General features: G+C 43.7%; 1 protein-coding gene across 1 annotated transcript in view; it reads right to left on the bottom strand.

The window, feature by feature from the left end:
• SLC9A9 (solute carrier family 9 member A9) overlaps positions 1-25,695 on the bottom strand; it is a 1,175,306-nt gene extending 1,149,611 nt beyond the window's left edge. The window contains exons 1-2 of the mRNA XM_073674666.1: positions 25,378-25,695; positions 477-679 (exon numbers count right to left, since the gene is read on the bottom strand). Of these exons, the coding sequence (XP_073530767.1) occupies positions 477-679; positions 25,378-25,552 (378 nt within the window). The 5' untranslated portion in view covers positions 25,553-25,695. The remainder of the gene's footprint in view (positions 1-476; positions 680-25,377) is intronic.
• Positions 25,696-26,870: the final 1,175 nt, after the last annotated feature.

The raw sequence follows: 26,870 nt of genomic DNA, 5'->3' as shown, positions 1-26,870 counted from the left end.
TTTTTTGCTAAAAGCAGAGAACTCCAACCTGGTTCTCCAACTGTTTGTGAACAACTCCGAACATGTACTACCTCTCAAAGGCTGTCAATGCATGCTGGGAGTTGTAGCTTGCAAAAGCTGAAGAACCAAAGGTTGAAGACCACGACCTTAAAATATGCACAAAAACATAACAATTTTCAACAATGGATCCCTCTTCTCCTTCACATACTGTAGTAGAGTCCAATACAGGTTGCAACTAAAGACCACCATCTAGTAATAAGAGGGACAGTAAGAGGGTCCACACTTTACACAAAGGGCATTGATAGTGGTCCTGTACTTTCATTCTTCCCTTCTGGGCCACATGGGTGGACTTAGCCCCTCATGAATATTCTTCTGTAGAAGTGTACAGCCTTACATGACCTCTCCAGTAAGAGCTTATGGCGCGGACCTTCCCATACCCATGTGCAAAACATCTTTTCAGATCTCTTCTACAGTACCTTTTGTAGGATGGCATTTCCTTGGTCGTTATTGATGTTGTGTTTGTTGATTTCTCCACGATATTCATACTGATAAACATGGTGTGTGATATTAATGAGGAGGGTTGTAGGGTTGCTCTTCAAGCTCTCACAGGCATAGACAGTCCCATCCTCCTCTTCGTGTGATTTTGTGGCATAACGTATTATCAGTCCCATCACCAAACCTGCAAGTAAAAAGAAGAATAGTGGTGTTCATAATCATCGCTTATTACCTAAAGGTTGCTGCAATGTTCTAGCATATTCCCGGTAAAAGCAAATGTATGGAGAAAATCCAAGAACAAATAAAACTCAGGGCAGGGAGGCATTACGTAAAGCTGTACATAAGACAATAACCTGTCATCCCTTAGCCAAACAGTATGTCTTTGGAGTGTAGGAGGAAACCAATGCAAACACGGGGAGAACATACAAACTCCTTGTAGATGTTGTCTTTGGTGGGATTTGAACCCAGGACCCCAGCGCTGAACAGCAACAGTGCTAACCACTGAGCCACCGTGCTGCCTCATTACCTCCAGTTTAAAATAACCACTGAATTTAAATGGTTGTTTTAATCGCAAACATTTTGTCACACTGTCACAGAATACTGGAGGTAGGGGGCCTAAGCTGACCCTAAGCTGGGGCCCTGACTAATCCCTCACCCTGGAGGTACTGTTAAAGGTACAGAGGTCCAGGCCGCCAGCGTAACCCCTACCTCCTGAGGATCCCTGCACCTAAGTAATCTAGTCCTGAGAAGGACCCCGATCACAACAATTGGGAACCAGAAATAATATGCCCACACACAGTATTTAGACGAACGAGACAGTACAAGGGAAAAACCAAAACCACCTTGCATACAACTTCTACACAACTACAACAGAGGGAACACCAACGGGAAAGGAGATAAATGATAAAGCGAGGAAAGGGAAAAAACACTTCCAAATACACTTATCTCAGCAATTCCAAACACCACGATCCGCTCTGTAAGTCTGAATGAAAAGCTTTCACCGACACCTCCCAAACAGACCTGCAGGAATATAAAGGAGTCTCACTAAAGAAGCATTGATTGCAGCTGGGCGAGGCTGGACCTCAGCTAGCCCAGAGAGAGAGAGAATTAACTCCTACACTGCCGAGAAAACACAAAGCACCAACAAGTCAGCTGCGAGAAGTCAGGCTGTGTACTCGTGACGATCTTCGTGGCAACACACCCGTGACAGTACCCCCCCTTCTACGAGGGGCCTCCGGACCCTCAGGGCCAGGTTTATCTGGGTGAGTCGTGTGGAAGGCCCGAACTAATCGGTCTGCGTTAATATCCGACGCAGGAACCCACATCCTCTCCTCAGGACCATACCCCTTCCAATGAACCAAGTACTGAAGGGACCGGCGATTAAAGCGTGAATCAATGACCCTCGATACCTGGAACTCCAAGTTACCATTGACAACCACAGGAGGGGGAGGTAAAGGTGACGGTACCACCGGCGCCACATACCTCTTAAGCAATGATCTGTGAAACACGTTGTGAATTTTAAACGTAGGGGGGAGGTCAAGACGGAATGCCACCGGATTAATAACAGAACTGATTCTGTACGGCCCGATGAACCTGGGACCCAGTTTCCAGGAGGGAACCTTAAGTTTAATATTCCTGGTAGACAACCATACCTGATCGTTCACACTTAGGTCCGGACCAGACACTCTCCTCCTATCAGCCATACGTTTGTATCGGTTCCCCATAGTATTCAGATTCTTCAGCACCCCTCTCCATACTGAAGCGAGAGATGAGGAAAATCGTTCCTCCTCCGGAACTCCCGAAGAGCCCCCCCTAGTGAAAGTACAAAACTGGGGGTGAAAACCATATGCCCCAAAAAACGGGGACTTACCAGTGGACTCGCTCCGCCTATTATTGAGAGCAAACTCTGCCAGAGGTAGGAAAGAAGCCCAGTCCTCCTGGTTCTCTGACACAAAACACCGAAGATATGTCTCCAAGCTCTGGTTCATACGTTCCGTCTGACCATTGGTCTGAGGATGAAAAGCCGACGAGAATGACAAATGCATCCCCCGCCGTGCACAAAACGCCCTCCAGAACTTGGACACAAACTGAGACCCCCGATCAGACACCACCTCGGAGGGTACCCCGTGAAGCCTCACAATCTCCCCAATGAACACCTGCGCAAGAGTTTTAGCATTAGGGAGAGCCGGAAGAGCGATGAAATGTGCCATCTTGCTGAACCTGTCCACTACAACGAGTATGACCGTTTTACCCGAAGACGGAGGGAGGTCCGTAATAAAGTCCATAGACAGATGAGTCCAAGGACGCTCCGGGATCTTCAAAGGTAAAAGGGCCCCAGACGGACGGGTATGTGAGGTCTTAGAGCGCGCACAAACCCCACAGGACGCGACAAAAGTTACCACCTCTTTATGTAAGTTAGGCCACCAAAACCGACGCGAGAGGAGATCCACAGTTGCTTTACTCCCCGGGTGTCCTGCAAAAACTGAGTTATGGTGTGCCTCGATCACCTTTTGTCGCAACTGATCTGGAACGAACAGTCTCCCCGGAGGTCCAACAGGGGCGTCCCCCTGAGCCTCCAATATCTCCTCCTCCAGCTCAGAGCATACTGCCGAAACCACCACCCCCTCCTGAAGAATAGGAATCGGGTCGTCCGTATTCCCGGCCCCAGGGAAACTACGAGATAAGGCATCCGCCTTTACATTTTTAGACCCAGGACGATATGTAACGACGAAATTAAACCTGGTAAAAAACAATGACCACCTAGCTTGTCTGGGATTCAGACGTTTAGCGGACTCCAGATATAGCAGGTTCTTGTGATCGGTGATGACGGTGACCGGATGAACTGCCCCCTCCAAAAAATGGCGCCACTCCTCAAAAGCTAACTTAATGGCCAAGAGTTCCCTATTGCCGACATCGTAATTCCTCTCAGCGGACTAAGTTTAGAGAAAAAGGCGCACGGATGCCACTTACCAGGGGACGAACCCTGTGACAATACTGCTCCCACCCCTACCTCGGAAGCGTCTACCTCTACAAAGAATGGCTGAGACGCATCAGGTTGAATGAGTATAGGTGCCGAGGCAAAACATTTTTTCAAGGAGGAGAATGCTTGACAAGCCTTGTCAGACCACCTAGAAAAATCCGTCCCCTTTTTAGTCATGTCTGTGAGAGGCTTAACCATGGACGAGAAATTACGAATGAACTTCCGGTAATAGTTAGCAAACCCCAGGAAACGTTGTAGTGCCTTAAGATTCTCCGGCCGATCCCACTCAAGAACTGCCCGCACTTTCCCAGGGTCCATACGAAAACCGGACGCTGAAACCAGGAAGCCTAAAAACTGGAGTTCCTGTACGGCGAACACACACTTTTCCCACTTGGCATACAGTTTATTATCCCGCAAGATCTGTAACACCTGTCTAACGTGCTCCTGATGAGACACCAGATCCGGCGAGTAAATTAAGATATCATCCAGATATATGACAACAAACTGTCCCACCAGGTGGCGAAAAATATCATTAACAAAGTGTTGAAACACCGCCGGGGCATTAGTCAGACCGAATGGCATGACAAGGTTCTCATAATGCCCCTCCGGAGTGTTAAAAGCCGTCTTCCACTCATCCCCCTCCTTCATCCTAATCAGATTGTACGCCCCCCTGAGATCCAACTTAGAGAACCATTTGGCGCCCACGATCTGATTAAAGAGATCGGGAATAAGTGGGAGCGGATACGGATCTCGGACCGTAATCCGATTAAGTTCACGGAAATCCAGGCAAGGGCGTAGGCCTCCATCTTTCTTCTTAACAAAGAAGAACCCCGCGGCCACCGGTGAAGATGAAGGTCTAATATGCCCCTTAGCCAGACTTTCAGAAATATAATCCTTCATGGCCTGCCTCTCAGGACCAGAAAGGTTATACAACCTAGCTTTAGGTAACTTGGCCTCAGGGAGCAGTTTTACAGAACAGTCATACTCGCGATGAGGAGGTAGTTCCTGACACCCATTCTCCGAGAATACATCCTCAAAGTCCGCCAGAAATGGAGGTAAGACCCAAGGAGTAACCGCACCGATGACCGTGTTCATGCAGTTTTTATTACAGAATTTACTCCATTGGCTTATCTCTCTGGTTTGCCAATTAATAACCGGGTTATGCTTAGCTAACCAAGGAAGGCCCAACACTATAGGAGTGGGAAGACCCTCCAACACGTAGCAAGACAACAGTTCTTTATGTATTGCCCCCACTTGAAGTTTTACGCCATGCACAGCTTGCAAAAAACTTCCCTGACCGAGAGGCCTGGCATCGATCGAGAATATGGGGATGGGTTTAGCCAACTCACTCAATCGCATACCTTGAACCCGGGCAAACCGAGCATCAACCAGATTAGCCCCGGCCCCACTATCCAGAAGAACAGATATCCTCTCAGTTCTCGTACCCACCACCACCTCCGCCGGTACGAGAAACTGAGACGAACCTAGGGACGAAATACCTACTCCCAGATTGCCGTCCACCACACAACCTGGGATCAACAGTTTTTTCGACGACTCTTTACTCTGCAAGGGACGGGATGGACACCCCCCAATAAAATGTCCCTTTTTCCCGCAGAGGAAACACCTTCCTGTCTTATGGCGCACCACCGGTCCCCTTCCCCGAAATGATGTCCCTCCTAATTGCATAGGCTCCTCCGGACTGACCAGGGGAACCACCATATGAGGGGACCTTGTAGGAGGTGGAGACATTACAGGGGGTAGAGTTATCCCGCACCTCTCCCGAAGCCGTCTGTCAACGCGAATAGCAAGGGCCATAGCGGCTTCCAGTGACGCGGGAGAGTCATACTGTGCCAACACATCCTGTAATTTGTCGGATAAACCATGACAAAACTGGCTCCTAAGAGCCGGGTCATTCCACTGGGTGTCCGTGGCCCACCTACGGAACTCCGAACAGAATTCCTCCGCCGGACGATCTCCCTGCTGAATCCTACGTAACTTAGACTCAGCAAGGGAGATCCGATCTGGGTCATCATATACGAGTCCCAGAGCAGCGAAAAACCTATCCACTGACTGGAGAACCGGGGAGCTTGGGGGAAGAGAGAACGCCCAAGATTGTGGGTCCCCTTGTAGGAGCGAGATGACAATTCCCACCCTTTGTTCTTCACTGCCCGATGACCGAGGCCGCAGCCGAAAGTACAATTTGCATGCCTCCCGGAAAACAAAAAACTTGTCCCGCCCCCCAGTGAACCTGTCAGGGAGAGCTACTTTAGGTTCTGGTCCGGCTTGCTCCAGAGGATGCAAAACCTTGGACCTAACGTCCGCCAGCCCCATGGACAAACTCTGCAACTGCCGAGCTAGACCGGCTACTGGATCCATGGTAGCTGGAGAAAAACTAAGTTGGTCGGTGAAAATGTCACACTGTCACAGAATACTGGAGGTAGGGGGCCTAAGCTGACCCTAAGCTGGGGCCCTGACTAATCCCTCACCCTGGAGGTACTGTTAAAGGTACAGAGGTCCAGGCCGCCAGCGTAACCCCTACCTCCTGAGGATCCCTGCACCTAAGTAATCTAGTCCTGAGAAGGACCCCGATCACAACAATTGGGAACCAGAAATAATATGCCCACACACAGTATTTAGACGAACGAGACAGTACAAGGGAAAAACCAAAACCACCTTGCATACAACTTCTACACAACTACAACAGAGGGAACACCAACGGGAAAGGAGATAAATGATAAAGCGAGGAAAGGGAAAAAACACTTCCAAATACACTTATCTCAGCAACTCCAAACACCACGATCCGCTCTGTAAGTCTGAATGAAAAGCTTACACCGACACCTCCCAAACAGACCTGCAGGAATATAAAGGAGTCTCACTAAAGAAGCATTGATTGCAGCTGGGCGAGGCTGGACCTCAGCTAGCCCAGAGAGAGAGAGAATTAACTCCTACACTGCCGAGAAAACACAAAGCACCAACAAGTCAGCTGCGAGAAGTCAGGCTGTGTACTCGTGACGATCTTCGTGGCAACACACCTGTGACACATTTATAGCATATCTAAAGGATATCCCATAAATGTGTGATCGATGCGGGTCTCATTATGGTGGTGCGAATCTATCTCAAGAAAGGGCTTCATGGCATGGTGTCCACAATAGAGAGGTGGCCATGGTCAGAGGTTCTCTCTACTCATTTCTACAGGTGTACAAAACTTTAAGAACTTGCATACAAATAGTGATTGCTATCTGCGCACCTCTCCTCTCTGGACAACACAGGACAGGGCCTCAATGTTGAGACCGATGCAAATCCCAGAATATGTGAGATGAGAATAATACTTTAAGCAGTTGTTTCATGAACATGTTTACATGTCATATCAATTTGATAGAGGGGTGTCCGGCTTCAGAAACCCAAGCTCAAGCGAAGACTGCTCTGTAACTGAGGCTGACACTTTAGCTGCCCCGATGCATCCATACATTACATGTATGGCCATTTATTCAAATGCTTCATTTCTTTCCAGAGGTCTCTGTAGAGGAAATATATTTCCAGAAATGGCTTTAATCAGTTGTCTCTGGGGGAGGAGGGGGTAGAAAAGTTGGACCCAGAACATTCAGTAGATTAATTAAGGGATAACCCATTTAAAAAGGTTGTCCAGGACTAAATTATTTTTTACTATGAGCCAAAAATTAAACAGGCAGGTAGTTAGATGCTAGCTAGTTCTCATCTACCTGCCTGTTCTATCCAGCACCAGCTCAGAGTGGTCATCAACCGATCTAGCAGGTGACTCAGCTGCCCCAAGTCAACAGAGCAGCTCTTCTTCTTCTGGGCGGCTCTGTCGAGGGGGCGTAACTGCCGACGTCATGCTGATTTACAGTCGTCTTCCCACAGTTATGCATAGGGGAGTTGGCTGTCAGTCATCATGAAATTGGCAGTAATGCCCTGTCAACAGAGCAAAGTTAAAGAGAAGCCGCGGCTCTGTTGATGTGATGTCAGTGGAAGCCACAGAATCGCCTGCAAGAGTCGTGATTGACCACTCTGAGCCGGAACTGCCTGTTAATTCTTAGACCCATAGTAAAAAATTAATATAGTCCTGGATATCCCCTTTAAGTTTAGGCAGATCCTATATATAAACAAAAGCATACAGCAGCTCTCTGTATACACCAAGATGCATGCAAACATTGAATATATGACATTTAGGCAATGTTATGGCTCTATAGACTGTTCTTTAAAAATAAAGGCACTTTGTGCACATGTTGGCTGATTCGTGAGAGCCCACCAGAAATGACAAGGCATACCTAGATGCTATACATACATATAAATATATGCAACTGTAATATACACATCAATGCTGCAACAAGATCTTAAATATGCAATCTCCTAATGTAAAGATAAATCTGGTAAATGTAGCCTCCTGATATGTCTGAGGGAGAGGAAACTCAAAGCTATGTCAAACTGAAAGGGCGCAATCAGATGTTAGTTTTTCAATAGATCTCGTACCCATTATAGATTATATGGCTGCTCACATGTCTGTGTATGGACAAAGCACGGAGACATGTCTGATTTTGATTCAAGTCACAGATAAAACTCGCCAATGCAAGTCTATGGGTCTGAGAAAAAAAATGGGACAGCGCTCGGATGCCATCCATGTGCTGTCCGTTTTTCACAGACTGTGTGATAGAAGTAGCTCGAGAAGCTGCCATCAGGTTTTTTTTTACTATAGAAAAACTGACCAAACTCTAATGGTAAAAACTGATGCATGGACCAAACTCTGATGAAACCCTTATCAAAAACACTAACGATATTCGGACCATTTTTTTTCCATACGATAAAAATCACTGACATCTGAAGGAGACCAAAAGCTGATGAAACACCGATGTTATAACCTGACACATGGACCAAACTCTGATGAAGATTTGAGCCCAGCACTGATGAAAAGGTTTTTTGCCCTTGGAAGAAGATGACAACTTTATTGCATTTTATGTATAATAATAATAATATATAATGATACCATGTAACATTGAAGATCTCTTTGTTCTACTGATTGCTCTTTGTAAAAATGTTATTGTGTAATTTTCTTGATAAAAATGGTCTGATTCTGAGAAAAATCACTGACGTCCAAATGAGCTCTAAAAGTCCCGGCTACTGGTGAGAAGATGATATTACTGCAGTCTGTACTGTAACCTGCTGTTCACCTCCAGAACGAAAGGCCGGTATATACTGTAGTAGTATAACTTTGAGAGGTCTCTTAAAAGTAACTCAAATATACAGTGATGTTGTATTATCTTGATCCAATAAAAAACTAATAACAATAAAAATCTCTAATAACACAAACTATACAAATATCCTCCAAAACAATATAGAATGCTGTCTACCACCGTGAGATTAAATAAAGCAATTTCTGGTTGGGGAAGAATCTCACTATTTCCAGTTCTAGTAATGACTTCATGCTTCTCCTGATGCACTAGATAATGTTCTCTACCATAGTACCCCTGGCACGGTTGGCATTCGCCTCGTATGGCGTCATTACACTGATTACTATGGCTTTTGCCTGTAGAGTAGCGGCAGGCCTTGATAGCTTTTGCTTTGTCTGCCTTCTTTCAGCTGCGTTTTCCTTTATCGACACACTGTGTAAAAATAAATGTGCTAATAATGTGCTCCTTGTTTTGTAATCCACCGGCGGACAGGGACACTTCTGCTTCGTGCTGTGTTTCATTTCAAATCAGTCACAAATGAGATATGACACTGAGAGCTGATAATTGTGGAGAAAAGAGCAGTCCTGCTGCCACAATCACTTAGCTCGGCTAAAGACGCCTCCTGCTGCTCCCTGGTACACTTCTCACAGTCATCTGGTGTAGGTCCATACCCTTCAAAATGACAATTTGAAGAGGAGATGCTGACGGCTCGAGATTTAGCGCTCAGAGAGGTAGCAGGACTTAATGTTTCCATACTTATGTGTGGGCAGAAGAGAGTTTGGACAAAGGAACATCAGCTAATTCACTTCTCGTTCACAGTTTATAAATAACTGGTCAGGTGGAAAAGCTTCAGCGCTCAGCATGGAGGAATAAATGCTCACACGTGCAATGGCTGGTATCGGACATACATGGTGCGGAAAGCGTGTAAAGGTAAAGTACCGAGAGCCATTATCCATCATGACAAGATTAACAATTCGTGTAGCCCCCAGGATCATTTTCCTTTTCTTCTCCCTTCTTCCTCTGTCAAATACCAATTTTTTCATGTGAACACAAATAAAAGATTATTACAATGCTTATGTAATTATAATAAGACTTGTAAATGGTGTTTACAGGGATGTAACTTAAAAGGTTGTGCCAACTGTGTAAGTTATCTCTTATTGATGGAATAGGTTGATCACTGTGGTCCAGCCATTGGGACTCCCAATGATCATGAGGACGGAGAAGAGGTCGACCATGTCCACCTCCCACCACTCATGCTCTATGGGGCTGTACAGTACTGTGCTGTACTCAATCTCCAGTAGTCCCATGGAAAACGAATGGAGTGGCTGTGCAATGTTCCATTCTGACAGAGCTCTGCTGTAGGACCCCCAACGATCAATAATTTATCTCGTATTGTACTTTCTATATTTGGTACAATTGATTTAAAGCTTCTGGACCCTAACAAAGAATCCAGAACGGAGTAACCCACCATGTGTTATTCAGAAACTGGCAGAGGGGCTTTTAGGCTCCAGGGCCTGGGTACAACTGCTACCTTACCACCCTATATAAAGCATAGAAAGGAGAGAAAAAAGAAAACATATCTGATTCATTCAGTTCCCACCATTTGCAAAGATTTACAGATTGATTAATTCTATTTTTGATAAGCATATCCTATATAGTAAAAACATGTAAAATCCAACATAGCTATAATATATTGCGCGTTCTCCAGAACTGCTAAATTGATATTCTGTCCAGATCAATGCCAAGGGTCAGACCCCCGTCGGTCTGAGACTGTCAGCCTGTCCATTACAGGGAATATAATTCAGGTTTCAGGCAGCGAATTGCCCACATTTTGCTACCTGTAAGGCTGAATTCAGATGTCTGTGGTTCACAGGTCTCCTGACACGAACCAACAGCCTCATAGGCATACTCAGGTCAGGACACCCGTGGCCGGCCTGAGCATTGTGTCCCCTTTATGGAGAGATGAATTCTGCATAAAAACCCTTTCACATGGGGCAATGATTGCTTTCTACTCATTGAATATGACAAACCTTCCCACTGTATAGTGGAGGTAGATAGGATCCATGAAACGTGCATTGTAAGCCCTTGGCTCCCTTCTCCAGCCTATGGGCATTGTATAGTGCTTAGTATTTACATGGCTATTTTATAGAATAAAACAGATTACAAATACCATAGATACCAGGCAAAATTCTTAATCTGAGCTTTGTCCAGTTTCTCAACATGCCAAGTCCATAGTTACATCAAGAAAATAGCAGCCATGTCCATATGCTACTGTAAAGCCAGGAATACAGGCATATAATCCTTGGCAGTAAGCTTAGTCATGGCTTTCCTGTAATAATATACACTGTGTGCAGAATTATTAGGCAAATGAGTATTTTGATCACATGATACTTTTCATACATGTTGTCCTACTCCAAGCTGCATAGGCTTGAGAGCCAACTCCCAATTAAGTAAATCTGGTGATGTGCATCTCTGTAATGAGGAGGGGTGTTGACTAATGACATCAACACGCTATATAAGGTGTGCTTAATTATTAGGCAACTTCCTTTCCTTTGGCAAAATGGGTCAGAAGAGAGATTTAACGGGCTCTGAGAAGTCCAAAATTGTGAGATGTCTTGCAGAGGGATGCAGCAGTCTTGAAATTTCTAAACTTTTGAAGCGTGATCACCGAACAATCAAGTGTTTCATGGCAAATAGCCAACAGGGTCGCAAGAAGCATGTTGGCCAAAAAAGGTGCAAAATAACTGCCCATGAATTGAGGAAAATCAAGCATGAAGCTGCCAAGATGCCATTCGCCACCAGTTTTGCCATATTTCAGAGCTGCAACGTTACTGGAGTATCAAAAAGCACAAGGTGTGCGATACTCAGGGACATGGCCAAGGTAAGGAAGGCTGAAAAACGACCATCTTTGAACAAGAAACATAAGATAAAAAGTCAAGAATAGGCCTAGAAATATCTTAAGACTGATTTTTCAAAGGTTTTATGGACTGATGAAATGAGAGTGACTCTTGATTGGCCAGATGGATGGGCCAGAGGCTGGATCAGTAAAGGGCAGAGAGCTCTACTCCGACTCAGACGCCAGCAAGGTGGAGGTGGGGTACTGGTATGGGCTGGTATCATCAAAGATGAACTTGTGCGACCTTTTCGGGTTGAGGATGGAGTGAAGCTCAACTCCCAGACCTACTGCCAGTTTCTGGAAGACAACTTCTTCAAGCAGTGGTACAGGAGGAAGTCGGTATCGTTCAAGAAAAACATGATTTTCATGCAGGACAATGCTCCATCACATGCATCCAACTACTCCACAGCGTGGCTGGCCAGTAAAGGTCTAAAAGAAGAAAAAATAATGACATGGCCCCCTTGTTCACCTGATCTGAACCCCATAGAGAACCTGTGGTCCATCATAAAATGTGAGATCTAAAGGGAGGGAAAACAGTACACCTCTCGGAACAGTGTCTGGGAGGCTGTGGTGGCTGCTGCACGCAATGTTGATTGAAAACAGATCAAGCAACTGACAGAATCTATGGATGGAAGGCTGTTGAGTGTCATCATAAAGAAAGGTGGCTATATTGACCACTCATTTTTTTGGTTTTTGTTTTTGCATGTCAGAAATGTTTATTTCTAAATTTTGTGCACTGATATTGGTTTACCTGGTGAAAATAAACAAGTGAGATGGGATTATATTTGGTTTTTATTAAGTTGCCTAATAATTCTGCACAGTAATAGTTACCTGCACAAACAGATATCCTCCTAACATAGCCAAATCTAAAAAAAAAACCACTCCAACTTCCAAAAATATTAAGCGTGGATATTTATGAGTCTTTTGGGTTGACTGAGAACATAGTTGTTGATCAATAATAAAAATAATCCTCTAAAATACAACTTGCCTAATAATTCTGCACACAGTATAGTGCCACAAGGGAACCAATAACTTTTGTATTGAGGGAAATGATCATCAGTTCACAACACTGAGCGCCATGATTACATCCTAAGGCCTCATTCAGACGTCTGTGGGTCACATACGTGTTCTGTGTTTTTCATGGATAGAACATGTACCCATTATTGTCTGTGGGTTGTTCACATCAGTGGGCAGTCTGTGACTAACACTGCAATACATAGGAGAAGCTTTGTAATTTATCAATTTATCCATACGTGAAAATCACTGATGGTAAAACTGTCATAGATCCAAAACACTGACGTGCTATTGCACCAATTTTCTGCGTATGTGAAGAATCATGGACGTCTGAATGAGGCCTTAAAGTGTTACTCCTGTCTTACTGAAATGATAGGTCACCACTTTATCGCTGGGCGTTTGACCTCTGGAACCCCACTGATCCTAACAATGAATGGGCAATAGCGCTGTTTCACTGCTGCCTCCCTTACATATTTTCCCTTCACTCCAGATTGCCACTAACCATAAAATGATAACGTATCATTGGATAGTCTGTAAAAAAAAAAAAATGACACACTGACCAAATGCTGATGAAAACTGGATGAAAAATACTGATGATATTCAGACCATATTACATACGTAAAAAATCACTGACATCTGAATGAGGCCTGACACACAGGTACACGACATGTGGACCACGTTATTCTGTATGGCCCCTAACCCTCAAAAGGACGCAGCATCCTTCTAATGTACAGACCAGAACAACATTGTTAGACCGCAGCTCTGTTCTCTCTTTCCATAGTTATCTGATGGTTGCTCACATGTATCGCTGAGAAGATTAGATAACAAGACAAGGAGAGTATTAAAGGGGTTGTTCACTATTTTAAACACATTCTAACTTGGTCCAGGATGGTGGAATGATTTAAAAAAAAAATATATGATACTCACCTTCTGGACCAGCACTACTCCATTGCACTGTGTCCTCCGCTGGCTGGTCTCCTGGCTTCTTCTTCCAGTTGAGGGCATCATGTGACATCATTGATTGGCTGCAGTCTTCACATTCCATCTGAACCGATAGATTGTTTCTTCCAGGTCGAATGTAATGTGAACGTTGAATCTGATCAGCAGCTTTGATTGGCTGCAGTGGTCATGTGATGCCTTGCCAACAAAAGAAAAAAGGATTGGAGGGGTACATAGATCCAATACTTGGGTATTTATTTTTTCCCACCAATTTAGAATGTGTTTTAAAGTATTGAGCAACCCCTTTAATACCATTTACAGCAGCCACAGAACCACAGCAGTGAGAAGGACAGGGATGGTATATGAACTCCATTAATTCCCTGTGACTCACCTGTAACAATGTCTGATCAATCCTGCTTGTAATATAAGCAACTTCCAGAACAAGTGTATGTTAAGGAACTACTGCTTCTGCAAATCTATATAAAATAATTGTATGCTCCCCAATGTATAACTAGAAGTGATGAGCGAATGTGCTCGGTTAACCCTTTAACTGAGCACACTCGAGTCCTAACAGAGTATCTTCGGAATGCTCGAAAACTGTGTTCAAGTCACTGCTGCTGAATTTCTCGCGGCTGTTAAGACAGCCGCGACACATGTAGGGATTGCCTAAAAATTATCCCAAACACACAGCCAGTTTCAGAGAAAGGAAATAAAGCTGCTACAATGGCTGAGCCAATCACCTGACCTGAATCCAATAGAAAATTTATGGAAGGAACCAAAGCTCAGAATTCATAGAAAGAGTCCATGGAACTTTCATTATTTGAAGAGCGTTTGTGTGGAAGAATGAGCCAAAAATCACACTTGAGCAGGTCGTCTTGAAGCTGTTATCACCAACAAAGGCTTTTGTATGAATAATTAAATACATTTCAGCAAGCGTGTTCAATACTTTTTCCCTGTGTCATTTCTCATTATTATACAATTTAATTTATGGACATCTGTGGCTTGATTTTTTTGCCTGTATGGATTGGACGAGTTGTGATCAACATCTGGTGAGAAATTCATGTCAATAGCACCTTTAGAAATATATTGGTGACGTGTTCAATACTTATTTCACCCACTGTATTTCACCCACTGTATGTAAAAAAGATAAAGAGATAGCACTCCAAAAATATTCAAAGAAAAAGTTTACTTTAATCTTTTTCCGACCTTGGACGTATGAGTACGTCTAAGGTCGTATTCCTGCACTCCATGCTGGCTCCGCCGGTGAGCCTGCATATTTTCCGGCACAAAACAGGTGATCTGATCAGTTGTCATGTGCCCCTAACAGCTGCGGGTGGAATCGCGATCCACCCGCAGCTGTTAACATGTTAAACGCCGCTGTCAACTCTGACAGCATTTAACATGCATCGCCAAGCACATCAGTAACTCCGCCCATCGGCGCCGTGTCACATGACCGCTGGTCGCCTATGGGTTGGCATGACAACCCGAGGTCTGCAGGATGCTATGAGATGAGCGCCGCCCGGCAGTCGGTGCTCATAGCAAGTGAGAACTTTTGCTACAAGCAGCAGGACTGAAGCCCTGCTGTGTGTAACACAAGTGTCCGGATGATCACAACTTCTACGCTCCCATAGAGACTATTGCAGCCAGTGAAAAGTAAAAAAAATTTTTTTAAAAATATTAAAAGAATATAAAAAGTTCAAATCACTCCCCTTTCGCCTCATTCAAAATAAAAAAAAATAAAAAAAATCACATATACACTTATTTGGTATCACCACGTTCAGAATCGCCCGATCAATATAAAAAGAATTAATCTGATAGGTAAACGGCGTAACGAGAAAAAAAAAAATCAAAACACCAGAAGTACGTTTTTTTGGTTGCCCAACATTGCAATAAAATGCAATAACAGGTGATCAAAAGATTGTATCTACCCCAAAATGGAAAATGGTATCAATAAAAACATCAGCTCAGCACGCAAAAAACAAGCCCTACAAAAAATGGAGGGTCTCAGAAAATGGCGCCCTTTTTATTTTTTGCAAAATTTTGATTTTTTTTTCACCACTTAAAAAGAACCTATAAATGTTTGGTATCTGTGAACCTGTAATGACCTGGAGGATCATAATGGCAGGTCAGTTTTACCATTTAGTGAACACGGTAAAAAAAAAAAGAAAATTGTGGAATTGCACTTTTTTTGCAGTTCTACTGCACTTTGAATTTTTTTCCCGTTTTCCAGTACACAATGTGGTAAAACCAATGGAGTCGTTCAAAAGTACAACTCGTCCTGCCAAAAAACAAGCCCTCAGATGGCCATATTGACAGAAAAATAAAAAAGTTATGGCTCTGGAAAGAAGCGGAGCAAAAAACGAAAACGCAAAAACCCAAAAGGTGGTAAAGGGGTTAATTAGTGGCAATGTGTCGGTTATTAAATGTAGTGCAGTCATACAGTATACATCATAGTGAGTCTTTATATGTTACATAATGTATACATGGCATAAATTCATGTGCAAAAGAATATAGAATGCATTATGCCTTAACAGTAATTCAAGATGGCGGCTGTAAGTCCTGAGTACTCAGTGCGCCACCTAATTCTAACATTGCTGCATTCCTCTATCGACCTATCTGCCGCACACAGTGACACATACAGGATGCCAGGCCCCAGGGCCGCACTTGTTTTAAATCAATTAACTTGATTATTTTGTCTTTGGGTAAGTCGTCTACTTAATTATAATAACACGTGTGTAATTACACAGTGTTAGGCCATGTTCACACGCTCAGTATTTGGTCAGTATTTTGCATCAGTATTTGTAAGACAATACCAGGAGTGGGTGATAAATACAGAAGTGGTGACGTGTTTCTATTATACTGTCCCTGGTTTTCGCTTACAAATACTGAGGTAATACTGACCGAATACTGAACGTGTGAACGTGATCTTAAAGAGTAACCGTAGTTTAAATTTCACATCATAAATCAATAGTACACATGAAAATAAGAAACTCTGCAATGTATCTTATCAGAGAAATCTCCTTCTTTCTCCTCCAGGACTGATCAGTCATTCTCAATATTTTCAATCCATGTGTAAAATCTGTGTTCAGTGAGGACAAAGTAAATCTATGAATTAATTATTATTATTATCATCTATGAATGGTAATGAATGTAAGGATCACAAGGTACTGGAATGGTGATCCCCTTCAGATGATGACAGCTTTCACATACTCCACTTATCACAAACCGCTTGCCTGCGCTCTTCATCAGGAGCATGACCTCGACAGAACAAGTACTGGTCTTAGACATAGAGGCGCTCTCCACATGTCTGTTGCTCAGACAAACACGTCTGAGCTCATACACAGACATATATACTGAAGGCTGAGCTCTGACTGCTGACTATGGATAATAAGTCCAATTTACTGTAAGTTCTTGTGAAGGAGGCCCAATCTGCATTATCCTGTGCCAACCACACAAGGGAACGGGGCTGTTTTTCGTGGTCCACTCTGAATTGAGCTTATTTTTTTTCTACCCATTGCCCTCTTGATTTTACGCACAGGCTTTTCTATTGACTTCAATTGTGATAATTTTCCATTTCTTGGAAAGGACAAGACAGTGGATGTAAAAATGTATCCACTTAGTGATAGTCCCATTGTTTTAGACATTTTTCATCTCTTTCAGTATTTAGTGATGTTTTTATGTTACTGGTCATATAAAATATTTTGTGATATGCATGGCAAAAATGACTGACCTTGAAACAGAGTGCACCCCCTCGGCCTGTTTTCATGGACCATACTGTAATCAGGCCTATATTAGCATTTTCTGTCCAGCATCTAGTGGGGGCATGTGTGTCTTTGTTCCTCTCTGCAGGGGTCTTCCCTTAAATACACAACTCTGCTGACCAGCTAGAGACTGAAGTTATGGAAGGGTCTTCATAATTTGAGTTACCTGTAATAAATGTTTAAGGGGATGGGGGGGGGTGTATCTCTGTCCAACCAGAGGGCTGATCCAAAGAGAAGGAGAACAATAAACCACATGTTTGGTTAGTTACTGTAGTTGATGCTGTGTCTTGTGAAGGTCTAGGATCTGTTGCTGCAGCCAGGTCCTGGTGCCATGTATGGAGATTGGAGTTCAGTGGAATTCAGGAGATCAGTTGCCAGGTGGGATTGTCATGTCTTGCCACCCTGCTGGATTTGAGGACTTAGTCTAATGTTGCATTTTCCTAGGTGTCAGATTACCGGGTGGCACCCCTGGATTTGTCCTTTTGATGTGGCCACCTTGAAGACTCTGGAACAATAACTACGTTTGGTATTCTATACTCCTAGTCCCAATAGAGGTTGTTGGATTGTTCATCGGCCTGCTGTCTCTGCCTGCTCCGTCTCACACCCCGTCACAGACCTCTCATGGTTTTTTTTCATACATGACATTACTAAGGACATTGAGTTACACCTCACCTCTATATTATCAGGACTTTGCAGCACGTGTAGTATGCACAACAATCAATAAGCTGAGCGTAGAACAAGCCTTTCAGGCCACTTACAAGTCCTCTAGGGACTTTTATAACCTTTTAGCTCTTAACTATTAGACATTAAATTCAAAGACACTTATTTGCAAATACAGGTTATTTAAAAATGTATCCCACCCGCCACAGAGGTCAGGTTTTATTTAAGCTAGGTAGTTTTGGAGATGTGTAGAATATTTTAGATGTTATTTATTATTCAATTGATTGTTATATTTATTGTTTCATTGACTCCTGGTTGATTCTGATCCTGACTTAGGCCAAATTTCAGGATTTTGCTCATGTCTTGTCTGGATACTTGTCCTGAGCTAATGGCTGTGTTACTGATTACATTCCTATTTCATGCTCAGCTTACTGACTGTTCTCGTGGTCTCGACCCTTGGATCTGTTTCAGATTATGCTGTTACTGCATCTGCACCACTGTGAGCAATATATCACTATTCGGGGATTGCAACCTGGGAATCTTCCTACAGAAAATTCCATACCTCCTGGCAGTGGTTAAAAGGGCTGTATGCTCTTGATTTAAAAAGAAAAGAAAAAAGGCTGATGGTTAGAAAATAAACCGCGCGCCTCATTGGTCTTCATGCTTCCTGCATCTGCGCCACTGTGAGCAATCCTTGACTGTTTAGGGACTGCGACCTGGTAATTTTTCTACTCACAATGGTATACTTTCTGGCACACACAAAAATTGATAAAACAGCCAAGAGTGGCCCAATTGCTCCTACCCACTCGATGGGCCCTACATCAGTCCGATACATCACTGCTGTGCCTAGTGATTGGCTGCAGCAGTTACATGGCCTTACAGTGACAACGGGTAAAGAGACCATTTTCTGAATCAAAGACCCAGTTTCTTTTTCTTCCCATGATCAGCAATTATTTGGAGGCTTTTCACTTAGCTAATGGTTGCTTAAACAAGAGAGCCCCTTTAACAAGACTTTTACTATTGTAGGGGCACTTGCTAAAAAATAACATAGAAAAGTCTTCACTTTCTTTTTATTTTCAATTACAATTCTTATTAAGAGAAGTTGCAGTGCAAGATAATATGTATTGTGAGCTTGATGCTACCTTAGGGCTCGTTCACACGAAGTGGTTTTGCAGCATTTTTTTCGTGCCTTTTTTTTCCAGCAGAAAAAAGCAGCTTTTTACAGTAGCAGCAAAATAAATGAGATTTTTAAAATCTCATTCACATGGCGGGTATTTTTTCCTGGTGTTTCATTTTTTTTTTTAACTGCGGTGCAGTTTTTCAAAACGGCATGTCAATTCTTCCAGCATTTTTGTTGCATTTTTTTAACAATTGAAGTGAATGCATTAAAAAAAAAACACATGAAAAATGCATAAAAAGCATGAAAAGTGTGTGTAATGTACATACTGTTTTTCCTGCCAACACTCTGCGTTTTTCATGCGAAAAAAAAAAAAAAATGTTGCAATAAAGCATACGGTGTGAACATACCCTTGTAGTTAAGCAAGGAACAGACAACAGACATTAACCTGAATACCAGCGTGCCATCTTAGGGGTAGTTCTGCATTACATAATGCCACTAATTGTACTCCTATACAGTGTATGGACTGCTGTGCTGCTGCTTCATAGAGATCATGGTTAGTAGAAAGTATATGAAAGGGAAAAAAATAAGTTCCGTAGCTTTATTTAAGGTATTGTGGTTCTGGTTGGCGAGATCTGGAAGAAAAATCAGTGACTGACGTCCAAACAGGAGTGGGGGAGACGTCTAGTTTCTTAGCTTATGTACAAGAAACAGCGGCAGTCAGCAGAAGCAATGAAATAAGTCAAAACCACATGAAGCTACAACTATCAGACCAAGTAATGAATTTTGCATTTCCTGTAAGTGGCAGAAAAGCTGAGCCGTGAATGAAATCAATATGTTTCCAAAATAAACTAACCTATGAGATAATGTATAGGACAGTCACATACACTGCTGCCCATGCTCAATAATTAACAAGTCTATTAGTCATTGCCGAGGGTTGTAGAGAAATAGCAGTCAGTTCATGAATACGTCTAAAGTGACACTGATAAAACTAATCACAAAAAAGAAAGATACACAAATATTAAAATGTGTTCTCCATGGCGCCTTCCAGCCAGAAAAGAAAATGTCACTGTGCTCCAGAATCCTGTAAAACTATCTGTCGGCAATCAATGTCAGCGGTGATAACTCCTAGGGGGTCTCCTACCTCTGTCAGTAAGGCCTCATTCAGACGTCTGATTTTCGTGTGAGTGTTATCCATGGTTTCATAGAGACCACTCGCACCTGAGATACCAGAGATAGTCTATGTCCGTGATCTTTCATGGACCGGACCGCCGTAGAGATGTCAGATTTTGATCCGAGTGTCAGGTTCGTGAAAAAAAAAATAATAATAATATCGGACCACACTCAGATGCCATCATTTTCACGGACGGTCACATAGGAGAAGATGCAGAAACTTTTTTTTTTCTCTCCACTTATTAGAAAAACGGATGACACTTGGAGCACACTCTGATCTAAATAACTGATCCGTTTTACCTGTACCTGAGAAAAAGGGACGTCTGAATGAGGCCTAAGTGAGAGAACCCGCCCTGCCGTATCCCCTGCAGTGAGGAGACACATGGTGGATTCAGTCTACTCGGAATGTTTCTAATGTTCGTGTTTTTCACCCTATGAAGTCTTTGTTTTGCCTTATATATTCATTTATGTATTTATTTATACATTTACTTATATGTTTATTTACTTCATTTCATTTTTGTATTATCCTCAATTTAAATCCCAGATTTTCAAGTCTGATCGCAGCTACCCCACTATTTTACTTAACTAGTGATTTGCTGACTAGTAATTTCTTGTATGATGAGAGAGACTCAAAGTAGAGATAAAAGTATGGAGTACCAGGAAAGTATCAGTATGGAGGCAATTTTTATTGCAAAAACCTCACAAGTACAAGTAAAATAAACAACTTTCAACATTAATAGATAACAGAAATCCTGTTCACTGTACACATCAATATTACCACACTACTGTACACATAATGTAGATGTAACGTAGAATGTCCACACCTGCTGGTAAAAAATATTGAAGGACAAAACTCACTGCAAAATCAAAAACTACAGTTTCAATCCAAAGACTCAATGACTTGACATCAGTTTCAGTCACCAGAGCAAGAAAACACAAAGAACAGAAACATTTACCATCATCACAGATCTGAATCAGAGCCATGTTGTTGATAGCCTGTTTCCATGCCAGATTCAGGGGGCTGCTCAAATAAAGAGGGTCTCCTGTCCCGATACTAGCCAAACTGCCCCTCTGTCTTACCTAACTCTCTCTTTATCTCCTCCTCCACCTCTGCATTGGTCAGGCCACGGCAACTAATCTCCGGTAACACTCTCTCCATCTCCTCCTCCAACTCTGCATTGGTCACGCCACGGCAACTAATCTCCCGTAACACTCTCTCCATCCCCTCCTCGACCTCTGCATTGGTCAGGCCACGGCAACTAATCTCTCGTAACACTCTCTCTATCTCCTCCTTGGCCTCTGCCATTTTTATAACACAGCACTTGGTTTCTGGGACTGTTACTACCTCGGTTTCTCTATTTGCTTTCTTTTTGGGTTGGTTTTTGGTCAGGACAGTTTTCTGATGAAAGTTTGCAGTCACTCTATTCACTTTATGAGACTGGAGACTTCTGGAGAATCCTGACAGTTTGCACACCACACACTGTCAGGATTCTCCAGTATTGCTGCCGAGAACAAGCAGTCACGTGACCATAAGGATTCGATTTGCATACATGGGGGTCACGTGTCGACTAGACGAGCTCGGCCTTGCTCAACAGAAATGAACTGAGTGAGGCCGAGCACGTCAAGACGCAATGTGTCTGGAAGTAGGCAAATCGCATACTTGTGGTCATGTGACTGCTTCGTTACGCTGGAAATACCAGATAATCCTGACAGCGTGCGGTGTGCACGCTGTCAGGATTCATAAGTCTGCAGTCACAGAGTGAATTGAGTGACTGCAGACTTTCATTAGAAGAAGACCAGACAATCCCTTTAAGATCCATTTACATGATTATTCTGAACAAGTATTCCTAGGAACGTTTGATTCACGATAATCATGCAATCTAAATCACCTGACAAACAAGCAAACGCTTGCTTGTTCATTGAGTTAAAAGATCTCTTGGCTTGCACAAATAGATCATTGTTCTCGGCAGCAAATTGTCCTGTGTAATTAGGACCTGTGCTGCCGAATATAAAGTCACCCTAAGCGCACTGGATGACTTATTACAGATCGTTCTATGGGCATCTGAAGTGCGGTCTATCTGTATAAAGTGTCAACAGGATATTAATCCACCAGCGATCAGCTGTAAACGGACCTTTAATCTCATATAACCCATTAATCTCATACCAGGGCTGTGGCATGCACTTATTCATAATCCTGTGCCAAAGGCATTCAATAGCCTATACTGCTCCTCTAAGTGTCTTCAATTATACTGAAGTACACACTTTTAGAGATGTAAAGTGGTTTTCTACCACTTGGATACAGATGACCTATCCCTAGGATGAAATATCAATATCAGATAGGTGGTGGTCCAACAACCAATCTTCTATCTTTTGGTAGAAATTATATTTTGGTAATGCCTAGGGCCCTAACCACTGGAAGACTACAGAAGAATACATAGTACAGTAGGGAGGTGTGCAGGAGAGACACTTCAGAAATACTGCAGCTTTATCAATGTGAATAGTGTTATCATGCAGCTATGGCACCGTGGGAGTCACAACGGTCACAAATTATAGGAAGTCTTATCAGTGTGCACCAGCAGCGGCTTCCTCATGAGGCTCCACAATGACACACAGCTCATCCAGAAGACATAAATATGCCAGAACACTAATTAGATGGTAGGGAAATACATATTGTACATTGCCACCACTAAAATTAAGACATCAAATATTTGCATAAGCTTGTACCCAGCTTCCTGACACTGTGCACTAAAAAAAGAGAACAAGACACAAGTGAATGTATTGTATGTAGTAATGAGGGTTTAGCTGGATAGTTTGGGAGTCTGGGATTAGATTGACATGGTGACTTTGTATAGGACATAGCTGCTGCTCCACCGCACTAAACAATGCTGTAATGTAAGGAAGACAACCCTAAGGCTTCTAGCTTAGATCCAACGTTACATCTGCATGGGGCCTCATGTGGGATTCTACAAGAGTACCCGGGAGAACATAAACTCCACGCAGATGTTATTTCTGGTCAGAGTCAAATTCAAGAATCAAAAAGACAGATTCATCACTTGTCTTGGGTATTCTGTGCCTTTTTTGCGCCAAAGTTCTTCCAACTGGCATAGGTAATTCATAAATTGTGAACAAAAATCAAAAATGCTCTTTTTATTGTTTCATTTGTGACTTTCTAGGGTAAAGAGTCATACATTTCGCAAAAAATTGTACAACAATAAGTGGCATGTATAAAAACTGTCCGTGTGGGAGAGGATATTTGCACCAAAATTCGTGGCTTTATATAAAAGTCGCAATTGATGAGTCAGCTGAAAACATCTGAAAAAGCCACACAAAAAAAAAATCAGATAATTAACTAAACAGATAAAGTCCCGGACAACAACTTTAAAGTTAACACTGATGGCCTATCCTTAGGATAAGTCATCAATGTCTGCGACACCTGGCACCCCCGCCAATCAGCTGCTCCTGGTGGCGGCGGGCAAAACTGCTCAGGTGCGGAGCTGCACAGCACAGTTCTGTTGACAGAATAATGGCCGCGATCGAGTATTGAACAGTCACTCCCTAATGATTTGAATAGGGTGCGGATGTGTAGTACCCGAACACGGCCACTATACCGTTGACAGAGCTGTGCTGTGCAGCTCCGCAGCTCAGCAGTTCTGCCCGCTGCCACCAGGAACAGCTGATTGGAGGGGGTGCAGGTGTCGCAGACATTGATGACTTATCCTAAGGATAGGCCATCAGTGTTAAAGTCCTGGACATCCCCTTTAATAAATGCGCAACTTGTTTAAATGCAATGAAATGGGTCCTGACTCCTGAGTGTTCATGAAGCACGGTCTGGCTGATTGCCACCTCCTGGCTATACACGAGGTGCACACCATACACGTGACGCACACAGTGTGATGGACCGTGCCATGGATCGATAGAGCCACACGATAACGGAGGGATATGTGGTCACAGTAGAGGGTCATCGCTCCGGGCACTACTACATCCCATAAAGGCTTTAACACGGCCGTGTGCCCGAGACCTTTCACCATAACAACCATTTCATGAGTGAACGATCTGGAGCATTTGTCCAGGCACAGTACCCCAGTACATATTGGCGCCCCCCAGTACAGATCGGCATCCCCAGTACATATTGCCGCCCCCAGTACAGATAGGCGCCCCCAGTACAGATCGGCATCCCCCAGTACAGATCGGTGTTCCCAGTACATATTGGCGCCCCCAGTACAGATCGGTGTTCCCAGTACATATTGGCGCCCCCAGTACAGATCGGTGTTCCCAGTACATATTGGCGCCCCCAGTACAGATCGGCATCCCCCAGTACAGATCGGTGTTCCCAGTACATATTGGCGCCCCCAGTACAGATCGGCGCCCCCAGTACAGATCGGTGTTCCCAGTACAGATCGGCGCCCCCAGTACAGATCGGTGTTCTCAGTACATATTGGCGCCCCCAGTACAGATCGGCATCCCCCAGTACAGATCGGTGTTCCCAGTACAGATAGGCGCCCCCAGTACAGATCGGCATCCCCCAGTACAGATCGGTGTTCTTAGTACATATTGGCGCCCCCAGTACAGATCGGCATCCCCCAGTACAGATCGGTGTTCCCAGTACAGATAGGCGCCCCCAGTACAGATCGGCATCCCCCAGTACAGATCGGCACCCCCAGTACAGATCGGCATCCCCCAGTACAGATCGGCATCCCCCAGTACAGATCGGCATCCCCCAGTACAGATCAGAGTACAAAGTGGAGCAAGCAGTGTACGGCTCACAGCAAGTCCAGACCCCACTCACGTCACTGCCCAAGGGCATCAGGTTAGTAATGAGGGGCACAGCGCTCAGCTGGAAGCTAGGTGGGGACTCAAAATTAAAAGTGCCCTTTAAAGGGATGTAACTTGCAGAGACTGTGATCCCTTTAATATGAAGTGCTCAGTTGTGTGCAGTGACCGGTCCAGAATTCTGGCTCCCAGTGTCGGCCACTAATAGCCCCAGTGTTAGTCCAGAGTGATGGCTGCACATCTGCAGACCCCCTGACATAGGAGGCAGGATGGCAGCTCGGGGCTTTCTTCCTGTCTGCCCTGCACTAACATTAACCTATGGAGTGCTGGACACTGCAGCCCGCCATCACTGGCCATGCACAGGGATGCCAGCCGCACATGCCACTCACCATACACCATGGCCCCGCCTGTCTCGTGCAGGAACCTGAAGCGACGATTCTTAAAGAGCCAGATGGTCAGGATGGTCAGGATGAGGAGAAAGTTGAAGACGAGCAGCTCCAGTGCCCCCTGATGCTGGAAGAACTCCAGTGCCCTGGAGGAGCCCGCTGCCCTGCTGTGCCCCATCCTGGTGCAGTGCCCGCTGCTAGCGCTAATTTATAAAGAGCACATCTGACAGCTAAGTGTCACATAGCGGCTGCACCCGAGGAGGGGCTACACGGTTGTATCACGGGGAAGCTCCTCCGCAGCGCTATGCATGCTGGGAGTCGTAGTTTATAGCCCGCTGATTGCCGGCTAGTTATATAGCGGCTTGGCAGCCGGAGGACTACAACGCCCACAGCTGAGGATGATGCGCATTCCTTACACGCCAGGTAGAGTGCCAAGGTGATGGTTACCCGGCACTGCTGTTATGTAATGACCAGGAATAGCCTATTACCAGCAGCTCATCACTTCCAAAACTTCCCCTCCTGCACTCACTATGGTGGGATAATTAACCCTTTATGCCCTTATTCAAACTTTAAGAACTTTTTCACAGTATGAGTTGTATTTGTCGGGATCGGGCAAGTTTTCTTTTCTTTTTCTCCTTCTTCTTCTCCCAAGAGCCATGTCTTTCTAGGTTTTCATGGACATCGCTGTGTCAGGGCTGTTAGTTTTATATGGAGAGTGGTCATTGTGAATGACCGTTCGCTGTACCAATAATGCACTGAAAAATGGGAAAATACATTTCCTAGAGTAGGGAACTCTGCCCCTTTTTTTTGGGTGGGGGAGTCTTTTTATAACGTTGAGTTTGCGGTAAACGTTACCTGTTAACCTTGTTCTACAGGTTATTACATTGATGGAGCTACCAATTTATATCGTTTTTATTTAACTACTTAAAAAAGTAAACTTGCAAACACTTACTTGTGTAAGAGCTGTTTTTTTGCGAAGTGAGCTGTAGTTTTTATTGGTACCATTTTGGGGGGCTATACCACCTTTTGATCTTTTTTTTCATTCAGGTGTTTTGTTTAACATATAGGATAAATATTTAAAAATTGTATTAGCTCCGACAATTACGGTACATAAGTAATATTGAATATGTTAATTTTTCTTATTTTAGATTTCGATATTTGCATTACGAGAAACGGACAGCGGGGATGATCTATCATTTAAATAAATATATATATACACTGTATATATATATTTTTTTCTAGATATTTTTTTAAATATTTTGTAATGTTTTTAACAGTTTTTATTATTTCCTTTAGGGACTTGAACCTGCAATCACCTGGTGATGTAAACCTTGTCATATTGTGGTATTGCAATCTATTGTATAATTCTTGGGCTTCATATTCAGGTGTAGCAATATGGAGGACTCTGGAGCCTTCAGTAGGCTCCCGGCTGCCATTACATCCAATTGCTTGTTCGAATCACAGCAATTATTCTCAGGTGCTGGTTGCAAAAGGAT

Source organism: Phyllobates terribilis, unplaced genomic scaffold (assembly GCF_046119375.1).
Source record: "Phyllobates terribilis strain yellow unplaced genomic scaffold, ASM4611937v1 Scaffold_3__8_contigs__length_932513732, whole genome shotgun sequence".
Lineage (NCBI taxonomy): Eukaryota > Metazoa > Chordata > Amphibia > Anura > Dendrobatidae > Phyllobates > Phyllobates terribilis.
This window is presented reverse-complemented; position numbering and strand designations above follow the sequence as displayed.